Here is an 11,322-nt window from a genome sequence, read left to right on the forward strand (position 1 = left end):
AATTTCAAAAAGAAAAAAGCATATAGACCTGATTCATTCATGTGCGCTGGAAATTTTTTTTTTTTTAATATTAAACAAGACAAGATAAATTAAGCAGTAAATATAAGAAAATAATATATAATAGGAAACAAATAAATTGCAACTGCCACGTCCAAAATAGTTCCTACATAAAGGGAATCATTAATAGACTAAATCATGTTCACACTTATATAAGGAAATAAATTTCAAAAAAATTCGGGAAGTTATATAATCCGAAATTTGAAATAAAATTCAAAATTCAAACGGAACAAGGGCAATTTTCGGATATGGAAAAACATATAATTGGGCCACGTCATCCGAGTGGCTATTTACTTAGTATTTACAAAACCTTGGCTATTTAGCAATTTTAAAAGTTTGAATCGGCTATTTTGCTAAATTACCCTTTTATATATATGTAAAAAAAATAAAAATAAAAACCCGGTTAATTGTTTTGCGTTACAAGTCGACACACAGGCTTTTCGGCTTATGATATATAAGTTTCGTTAATAAAGAAACTTTCAAGAAAAACACAATCGCTAATTAATCACACGGCAGATTTGTGTAATCGAGATATGAGGCGAGAAAGTGAAGTATTTCTCTGTCTTCCCTTCCGATTCACTACTCTGCATCTAAACCTAGTTCCGCAATCGTAGCCGAGTCGACTCGGAAGGTGCTTCTTTACCCTATTTATTCTTCAGCGATCTTCCATTAAAAAAAAACCTAAGAATTTTACAATTTGGGATTTCAACTAAAACCTGTAAGTCGAATAAGTCCGTACTGGTCACAAATAAGGTGTGTTTGGGTTCTAATTACAATCTGAATCCGACGATGATCACAGTGTTACTTTCTAGAAATTGAGAAATTGATTGATGTTGAGGTACGGTTGTACAGGTGTGCATGTAAAGCTGTATTAATCCGTCATCTATCAATTTCGATGGAAACAAGCGTTCGGCTTGCGAGGTTGAGATGAACGGCGGCGGAGACAGTACGGTCGTCGGAAACAAGAACAATCACGGTGGTTATGCCATACCGAGTGGATGGATGTACGTCAATGAGAGCGGGCAAATGTGTGGGCCGTATATCCAGCAACAGCTTTTCGAGGGTCTCTCCACCGGGTTTCTGCCGGAGGATCTCCCGGTGTACCCTGTGATCGGCGGAAAAGTAGCCAATTCCGTGCCCTTGAAGTTTTTCAGGCAGTTTCCGGACCATGTGGCCACCGGCTTTGCTTATCTCAGTTTGGGCGCTTATACTGTGCCATCAGACTTGTTGCAGGTTTGGCGGTTTAGAAGCCTGAGTTCAGCCTGGGTTTTATTTGTATGATCTTCTTGTGTTTTCTGTGTGATAAGTAGGTTGGGTGTTCTTATTTATCCGGTGGTTTTGCTCTGTGATTTCAGCCGTGCAAAGAACCGTGTTGGTTTTACGAGGACGGTGAAGGGAAAAAACACGGGCCACATTCCCTCCCAGAGTTGATATCCTGGCATCAATATAATTATCTTCACGATTCAGTTGTGGTAAGTTGTTTGTTTCGTATACAAAAACATGGAAGAGAGTTTGTTGATTTTGTTTTTAAAGAAAATTGTATTGATAATTTTCTCACCATTTCGTTTGCTGTACAATGTATGACTTGGGTTTGGGTTTGGGTTTCAGTTTTGGTTGTCATTGTAAATGTTGTGCCTCCCTAATAGAATTTATATTATGCTACTATATTATAAATGCAATAGAACTGAAGGAGCCATTTACTGTTTTTATCTTTGAGGAGAATTGTCTGATATTTATTCATACAGGTTTACCATGCCAAAAGTGGTCATGCATCATACTCTTTGCTCTCTGTTATAAATGCTTGGAAAACTGATGCATTGGAAACTGTCGCCACATCTGATGCCATAAAAAATGAGACTGGCACGTTTGAGAGCTTGATTCCCGAGACTTCTGAGGAAGTTTCTTGTCAATTGCATTATTTAATTACAAAAGCAGCTCGTAGGGTTGTGTTAGATGAAATTATTAGTAATGTTATTGCTGAATTTGTCAATGAAAAGAAAGTTAATGAGAAGAAAGCTCTGAGACCTCCCAAACTCGAATTGATCAATCACATTCCAAAGGATAACTCTTCGGATGGAGCCACGGTAAGTTTTACAATTCTAGTATTTCACATAAATTTGTTAATCTTCTTTGACTTATGAGCTGCTCGTTGCTTTTACAGTCGGAAATCACTCAACTGAAGAGCAGTGCTGGACCTACACGTGTGGTAGCCACCCCAAGCCCACAGACAGGCAATGATAGGAACCAAATGCTACCCTCTGCCATTCTGAAATCTGTTGGAAGTATTGAAAACTTTTGGGGATCTCATGAAGTGGTGAGAAGGGTGCTTTTTGATAATTGCATGAGAATTCTGTGGAATGCTGTCTTTTATGATTCTGTCAGAGACTATTTATCTTCCTGGAGGAAAAGAAAACTCTGGTCTGGAAACTGTGTGTCTTCAAGGCCTGTCAGAGAAATTTGCAAATATGTCAAGGTGGCCGAGGAAGAGAAAATACTTGATGAAACTGTAAGTTACTGGCACAAGAAAAATTTACATTTTGGTTCCCTTTTTACAATGCTGTAATGTCTACCTTTGTTGTTGCAGTTGTTACAGAAGCAAGAATCTGCAGACGTTGATATCCCTCCAGGCTTTGAAAAGTTGGCCACGGAAGAAGACGATCATGCCAAGCTCACTGTTACATCTTCTCCAGGGCTTGTGGGGCCAAATTCATCTAAACAAATATCAACTATAGAATTTGTATCAAAGGACATTGAATCCATTGTGCAAAACATAGAAAATGAGCTTCATCTATCTGTGCTGGAGTCATGCACGGATTTTGTTAAAATTATTGTTGACGGAGAAGTTAAGACATTAGTTGAAAATTATGAGGATGAAAGGTTGAACGAGGTAATTTTTTTTGTTAGGTAAATACACTATTTTTATACCACCCCTTGATATTTTTTTTTTGGTGCTGAAAATCATTGATATTGTTACAGGTCAATATTCCTCACACATTGGAGATATGTGATGACAAATTAAAACCGTGTTTTGATGAAACGTCCTCCCAATTAACCATTCCTGAGATCACCGAGTCTCTGTCACCGGTAGCAAAACCTTTAAGTGAACCCGAACCTGGAAATCACATGGTGGAATGCTTATCGTTTGTAATCAAGGAACAATGCTTACATGCGAATGATGCGGTCGATGACCATAAAACTGATGAGCCACCAATACCTGGCTGTGAAGAGGGCATTATAACTTTTTCTGCATCACATCTTGGAAAGTTTCGAGCTTCAGGATTTTATGATCACGAAGGGATGCCCAAGATTGGACAATATGTTGCCACAGCATTGTGCCGCCAGAAGTTGCACGAGACTGTTCTCAGGGAACTTAAATCGTCATTTATAGCTCATGCTCTTCAGCTTTTTCTTCCAACATGGCGTGGTTCAAAAAGACATGGGGGAACTAACAGTGATAAGGTATTTTCCTTTCCTTCTGTCATTGCTTTTGTATTGAAGCATTTCTGTTGATTTTGATGTTGGTTTATGCCTTACTTTGTTCAGCTAGGAATGCTTACTGCTGATAAGGAACATCGACCCATGAGGTCAGTGCTCAACAAAGCTGGGAAAGCTTTGGTACAGTCTCCCAATTCTAGCTCTGCAAAATTTGCTGGAGTAGATGGGACCCCTTGGCCCGCGAAAAGGTTCAGAGCTCGGAAAGAATCAGTAGAGGCTCCCACTTCCAGCTCAGTAAAAACTGCTTCGTTAGACATGACCCCCTGCCCCAACAAAAAGTCCAAAGTTGGTAAAAAACAGTCTCCCAATTGGAACTCAGCAAGGACTGACGTGTTGGACAGGACTTCTTGCCCCAATAAAAAGTTTAAAGTTGTCAAAGAAACAGTACAGTCTCCCAATACTAGCCCAGAAAAAACTGTTGCGATAGTCAGGACCTCTTGCCCCAAGAAGAAGTCCAAAGTTTGTAAGGATTCATTACAGTCTCCCAATTCTACCTCAGCAAAAACTGCTGCAATTGATGGGACATCTTACATTGAGAAAAAGCCCCAGATAAGTGTTGAATCTTCATGTCATTCTGTTAATCCTATTAAGCGAAAGAAGGTACGTGCATTTGAAGATGCAAAACGGGTTGAAAAGGTTCCGCAGATTGATGCTATAAGTTCTAAAAAGATTGTACCAAAGACAGAAAAACTCAAATCATCCGTGAGGAATGGATCCATGCAAGCAGTTACCGAACTTAAAAGTAGCTTGTCCACTTATCAATCTGCTGGAGAGAAGACAAGTGGGGAAGTGATAAGGATTTACGACAGAGCGGAAAGTATGTTGTTTTCTTTTATTTATAAATTTTGGCTGTTTTTAATGCTTCTAATCAGGACATCACAGGTATCAACACCTTTTGTTTTACAATGTCATACAGATTGCAAACCGATTATAAGTGCTGGTACAGTTAATCGAATAGAGGTCTCATTTACTGTAGACAATCATAATCGGGATAGAATTTCAAATTCTAATGACCACAGTGCTGAAAATCGGGAAATTAAATGTAAGCGTTTTTAATCCATCTTCTTTTCTTAAAATAATTTTAACACTTTTATTTTCAGCATAATATGCCGTGGAATGAAAAATAGATGAATTGTTCTGTTTTAAACAATAAAAAAATATTAATTACTATAATTTATTATGCCTATGCAGCAACCAAGGTGTCAAAACTCAAGAGGAAGCTACTAATGGAGGACTTGCCATCACCATCCTCCAACAAAGTTTTGAAAACAGCAAATGGATCTGCTGCCAAACAAGCAGTGTCTAAGCAGGGTGCATTGGCAAAGATCAAGTCGAAGATATCCAAAATTAAAAGTCCGTGCCCTAAATCTGATGGCTGTGCTCGAGCTTCAATTAATGGATGGGAATGGCATAGGTGGTCTGTAAATGCGAGTGCTGTTGAAAGGGCTAATGTCAGAGGAATTAAATATGTCAATACCAAGCTTCTAAGTATTGATGTTAATATGACACATATGTCAAATGGAAAGGCTCTATCAGCTAGAACAAATAGAGCAAAATTGCGCAATCTTGTTGCTGCTGCAGAAGGGGCTGATCTTTTAAAAGCCACTCAACTGAAGGTGATTGATGAGTCTATTTTTTATATTTTTTTGGGAGTGCTTTTTATATGGTTTTCTCATATGACTGATCTTAATTTATACACACATATATATGTATATATATTTTGTGTATGTGTGTTTGCAGGCAAGGAAAAAACAATTGCGTTTCCAGAGAAGCAAGATACATGATTGGGGTCTTGTTGCCCTCGAACCTATTGATGCAGAAGATTTTGTCATTGAATATGTAGGAGAGTTGATCCGTCCACAGGTAAGTTCCATTAGATCTGTTTCATATTAACGATGATCTGTTTTATAGGTTTATTTATGTCATCCTTATCTATTTTTTTTTCTTCTTATCACCCTCTTTTTGCTCGTTCTTTCTCTTTGTTCTGTTGTTCTTTCTGTCAATTTAATTCTAGATTTATTTTCAGATATCTGACATAAGGGAAAGGCAGTATGAGAAGATGGGAATTGGCAGCAGCTATCTTTTTAGGCTCGATGATGGTTACGTGGTTAGTATAGCATTGTTGTAGTCTCTGATTTTACTTTATAAATTTTGCTTTCAGGGTGACTCGCGTCCATGTGGGTACACATCGGGCAGCAGCTAGACGATAGAGCATGAAGAGGACTATGTCTCTGATTTAAATATGCTGCTTATAGTGTATGAATTTTGTGCAGGTTGACGCAACAAAGCGTGGGGGTATCGCAAGATTTATAAACCATTCTTGTGAGGTAGCTGGATAAACTTATTATCTATATATCATTTTAGGGAGTTGCCACACCACATTATTTGTCAAATTTTCGAGGCTGTCACATTGAGACGCATATGTCATAGTTCTATTTCGCATGGCATTGCTGTTTTTTTCGCTATCTGTGTGATGACACATCACCTGATGTATAGCACTCTTTAAATAATAATGCAATAGATTTTTTGTTTTACAATAAATTTATATTCCTGTATTTTTTTGAAGCCTAACTGCTACACCAAAGTTATAAGTCTCGAGGGAGAGAAGAAAATTTTCATCTACGCAAAACGACAAATAGCAGCTGGTGAGGAGCTTACATATAACTACAAATTTCCTTTGGAGGAGAAAAAGATCCCTTGCCATTGTGGGTCTAAAAGGTAATACTGAAATTTACAGAAGTTTGCATATTTTTAATATGTTGTTATCTTTTATATGGTGTAAATTTAGAGAATGACATTAGTGTTGATCTTCGCTTGACATTATTTTGAGAGAGCAGTTTTTGATTTCACTCGTAAATAAATTACTAATATTTACCCTCTGCTTTTGATCAGGTGTCGTGGATCATTGAATTAGAATATGGTTTCAGTTCCCATATTAGGTACATTGCATAAACGGCATGTGGAAGAATGTCTTTGGATTTCTATCAATCACTCGTAGTCAAGCTTTCGACAACGTTTCTTGGCTATGCCCACTCAATCTCTTTCTCGGATGTTATTTGGGGATAATGTCAAAGGTACGAAAAAAAAATCTCTTATCGTATTCTATGTTTAAAATATGATGTTAGACATTTGTTTTTACACATGTAAGCGCACTTTCATGTTATTTTTCAGGAACACAAATTTATAGGCTTTAGACGATGTTCTAGATGGCCTACCTATTTCAAAAATTCTTAAGCCTTGGATCTTTATGCCGAAACTCAACAACTTGAGACAGGATAACCACACTTCTCACTAGAATATTAAAAAAGTAAAGGAAGGGAAAACACATTTATCTACCCGTAAAGTGATTGACTTCGATTCTCTACCATCTAGCATTACTTTATTATTTAATTTAGCGGAAATCAGTGTACTACTGAACACTTAGTAGGAGAATGAAGAGGCATATTTACAAAAATGAGTCCATTAAATATATAGCCTTATTTACATATCTGGTTTGCTATTTAGCCAACCTTTAGTAAGTTTTTTGTAAATAGCCATAAGCCATTATTTACACGTTCAAAAAGCTTAACCGCAACAACAAAATAAAAATAAAAATGTGTAAATGCGTGTAAATATGTTAAGTCTGTGGCTATTTACCTAATATTTACTAAAGGTTGGCTAAACAACAATTCCGAAAGTCTAAGTGGGTTAGTTTCCTAATGTTTTGTTAAAAAATAAAGGCAACATGAAGACAAACATCTTAAACTACGGTCCATATGATAACTTGACTGTTAATAATAATAAAAATGAAATAAAAGGGAGAAGCACCTAAAGGCCTTATGCTTGTCTGCCTACTGTTATCACCACATGATTTAGTACCGTCTTTGTCATTTTGTTACTTCCAAAGGTCATCGATCGCTTAACCATTAAAAGCCTTGCATTGTGGTCTGAGGAAGTACTGAAACACTATGCCATTTAAAACTTTGGCCATAAAAACCAAAAAATGGACCAAAAAACAAAAAATCCACTGTATGCACAGCTCTATCGCACCACAGGATTAACCCTCGAGTTTAGATTTGATGCCCAACCAAGCAAAGATCTTAAATTGATGATGCATAATTTTCAAATGAAGCAAAAAAAAAGCCTATCCTGGGAAATATTTCTAAATAGAAGTTGATATTACTAAAGCTCGTGCTATACAAATACGTCAAGAATTGAAGAGTTCAGAGTTAGTTGTACTGCTACCACAGTTGTAGAATAACTAGGAAGCTATATGTGCAAGCTTTGGGTCCCTTCCTTGCAAATTGGTTTTTGCAATGGTAGGTTTTACAAATGAAGGGTGCAGTAGTGTAGGCTGGTATGAAGTGCGTTGATGTTGTATTTATGCACTAAATGATTGGTTGTAGTTGAGTGAAGTGGCTGATGAGAGGATAGGGTTGGGTTGATGTGGAGTTCCTGGATAGTGCTGATAATGCTAGAGTGTCATAGGTTGGATTAATATAAATAATTTATTATCGCTGCACTGAATACTGGTAGCCTGGAAATAGAATTACCGAGTTTGTGTTGACCATTGCAAATATAGAGGTTCATTGATTCTGATTTCCGCGTAGGTATTTAAATGGGTGTGGGAAGATAAAATACTTGAAATTGTGTGGCTGGTTATGCCAGGAATGCATCCATCTATTGCAAGTTTAATTTCAGTTGGAGAATGTCTTTTACAGTTTCTTCTCAAGGTTAGAATGGACAATTGAAGGTCGTCGTGAATCGGTGCCGGAGACTGCTGTATCGATACAAGAATTCAAACCAAAGGTGTTTACTTTTTCTCCATTACTTGGTATCTGACACCATCTTTTCTTACAAGGAGATTAGGCACCCACTGTTTTCTGTGCTATTAGTAGTAGTTGCATGGTCCCAGGTTCGATCCCGGTCAAACTGCCAGAGCAACGCGGGCTTAAATCAGCGACACCTTATAAAAAAAGAAAAGAAAGTAGACAGCCCAAATTCATAGTTAGCTATTTAAGATACTGTGTGCCTGTAGCTCTTGTTCAGCGATAGTTATAACTGAATTAAATGTTGTGAGCTAGTAATCTATGCAAAACAAAAAGATAGAAAGAATTTCATCCCAATTGTCTTGTGCAATCAAGTGCAGGGTTAATCTAATTTTATTTTTTACATCCCAGGTGACAGCAGTCAAGTTTTCTTTATTGAATTACCTATTTTTTATGAGAGTTTTTCACGGAGCAATGACATTTTCCATTGAGATTTCTTAACAGAGCAATGCCATTTTCCATTGAGATTTCTTACAGAGCAATGCCATTTTCCATTGAGACTAAAATTCTTTTGGATCTTAAATCCTGGAATTTTATTTTAAGTTTTATAATAGGGGTTGATTTTTAGATAACTTTCCTTTTACTAAAGTTTTATTGATGTTGAAGTTATAACGGTGTTCTAGGTTTCTGGAGTAATAGTTGACAACAGAAGCTGGGTGATCTGATCATATGATGGCCACTATTGGAGTTTTTCTTTGGTGTCAGAAGATGATATACGGATACGTGTGCATTCTTATAGGTTTCTCTATGTCCGCAGATGAGTTTCTCCTCTTAGAATCTGTAAATCAATTTTGAGCGTTCTAATGTTCACAGGATAAATTACAGTATTTGAAAGCATGATTTACTTTTGTACAGAAATGCTTCATATTTCAAAATATAAAATTATTCAATTTTATAGGCGAGACTGGAGTGGCTGCATAATTTTGGGAATAATATTTATATATTTCCAGTGGTCCTTTGCTTTCTTTAGAGTTAGACATGTTTCCTATCATTCTATGAATAAATATTTTCAGAACGGAAAAAAAAAGAGGGTTATTTCTATAACTAGTCTCTAGATAGCCATATTTCTGTGCTTTTAAATGCAACTAGTCGTTTAATTGATTCTCTCTTATAATATGGAGTGTCTTTTTCATAATATACGGTAGTAGGCCAAATTTGGAATTATAAACACCTATAATAAAACTAATCATGATCGAACTCTATTCATAAACAGCCAATGTAACTAGGTGTTCCATAAATTTTGTTTAGGATATTCAATTCGACCAATCTCATTAGGGTATTTATAGAAATATAGTATTATTACCTTAAAAATATATAGTTAATTGTGCGCATATTTTAGTTTATCACCATACTCTTATATGCAATCAGAGAAGAAAATAAAACAAAATGCAGACCAGGTTATGGACTTCAGTCGTTACCACATTTTGAGGGTTTATTATAATTTTTATCGTTTGCTTCTCATGAAATGCCCCAAATAATGATAACTAATACACAGCAAATTACGTTTTGATGAGGTGCATGGGAAGAAACATGGTATATACATTATTCAAATTTATAAAACATTGCATGTGTTGGTGTTGATGAAATGGATTTAAGAAAGCGTTATAAGTTTCGTTGAAATAATTCCATTTTGCAAGTAATCGTTTTTGGTCGTTCTGTGCTTTGATGCCTACACTTTGCATTGTTTAAAATCGTGAATGTGGTCATAAAAATAACAAGGAATGGACTATGGATAGATGATTGGCCGACTTTCTAATTTTATTTTTCTTCAGAGAGGTGTATGTATTTGTAGGTTTTTATTTTTGTTTTGTTTTCATTATTTGCAGGAATGGTGCATAATTCTAAAATAAACCTCGGGAGCTATTGAGGCCGAGTTCTTGTCCCATTTTTTCCCTTTGGTATGTGTTTTCGAACCCCGTCCTTCGTTTTACGAATGACAAACAAAGTTGCTGGATTTTATTATAATTCCGCCCCATTCTGAAAATCAATTTATATTCGAGGACAACATAAAAATTATGAATGGATTGCATGGATCGGCGATGAAATATCCACTCAGACAAGAACTCATATTACGACCATAGAGTAATAATAATAATAATAATAATAATAATAATAATAATAATAATAATAATAATAATAATGATGATGATGATGATGATGATAATAATTTTCTAAAAATAATTTGACCATAGAACTTAACGACAGGGAAATTGATGGCAGAACAATGTAAAATCCGGCGAGCTTCACCGACTAGAAAATACCATAACAAGCTCAGGCAATTCATTCATCTGCAAAGATTGAAAAAAGTGGTACAAATAATACACATTTTCAATTCTATGTTGACCAAATGGCGAACGTTGTTTTCTTGGCTTAAAAGTAACTCCGCCTGTCTCTTCATAGCACAGCCGGTCCCAAGCCCGGACAAAGGAGGAGGGTTTTCACTTTGCATGCTTTTGAAAAAATCAAATTATACTATTTAGATCACCTTAGTTGAATGTTACAATGTCCGCTGTTTAATCTATAGTCGGTGCATATATATGACAACCTCACAATGCGACTAGAGATTCATGCAATTACGGATAGAAAGGGATTAAAATAATGTATAAAAATACCAGTATCAATGAAGAGCATGGAACATAGCCTTTTGTGACATGAAAATGGCCTCTCTTAATGTTTGGTACGACGGAAAAACAAATTGACGTATAATTAAATATTGGTTGTTATTTGTGTGTGAGCGCTGAATTGTAGATTCCGAAGTCGTAATACCTACGGTAGTTTAAAGTTGCCGTTGCTTAATTGGTTACACAGCTTTTACAATTAAATTTAAAGGAGGATCACATGACCACAAAGTAGCTTCAAACACTGAAACAACATTAAAACACACGTAGAATCAATGATTAAGGATGGTAGAATTTCTTTTTGAACTTCAGGAGGAACTTGGCCCTCAATTTTTTTTTTTTTT

The 11,322-nt window shown here is 36.2% G+C and overlaps 1 protein-coding gene across 3 annotated transcripts; it reads left to right on the top strand.

Annotated features, from left to right (window-relative positions):
* Positions 1-544: 544 nt before the first annotated feature.
* SDG25 (SET domain protein 25) lies at positions 545-10,325 on the top strand. 3 transcript variants are annotated; one of them, XM_089630330.1, is made up of 17 exons: positions 545-688; positions 910-1,290; positions 1,413-1,529; positions 1,803-2,141; positions 2,219-2,563; positions 2,642-2,944; positions 3,034-3,516; positions 3,601-4,369; positions 4,469-4,594; positions 4,744-5,168; positions 5,293-5,415; positions 5,579-5,659; positions 5,826-5,879; positions 6,119-6,270; positions 6,445-6,626; positions 8,253-8,340; positions 8,984-10,325. In XM_089630330.1, exons 2-15 carry the CDS (start codon positions 985-987, stop codon positions 6,464-6,466), a joined length of 3,645 nt encoding a protein of 1,214 aa, XP_089486456.1. In that variant the 5' UTR covers positions 545-688; positions 910-984; the 3' UTR covers positions 6,467-6,626; positions 8,253-8,340; positions 8,984-10,325. The 3 variants fall into 3 exon arrangements, with proteins under 3 accessions (XP_089486456.1, XP_089486458.1, XP_089486457.1); XM_089630331.1 differs by lacking the exon at positions 545-688 and adding an exon at positions 790-810; XM_089630332.1 differs by lacking the exons at positions 8,253-8,340; positions 8,984-10,325 and adding an exon at positions 6,724-8,238.
* The last annotated feature ends 997 nt before the right edge of the window (positions 10,326-11,322 follow it).

Source organism: Urtica dioica, chromosome 11 (assembly GCF_054948205.1).
Source record: "Urtica dioica subsp. dioica isolate 48M chromosome 11, U.dioica_male_clone48M_v1_H2, whole genome shotgun sequence".
Classification (NCBI taxonomy): domain Eukaryota; kingdom Viridiplantae; phylum Streptophyta; class Magnoliopsida; order Rosales; family Urticaceae; genus Urtica; species Urtica dioica.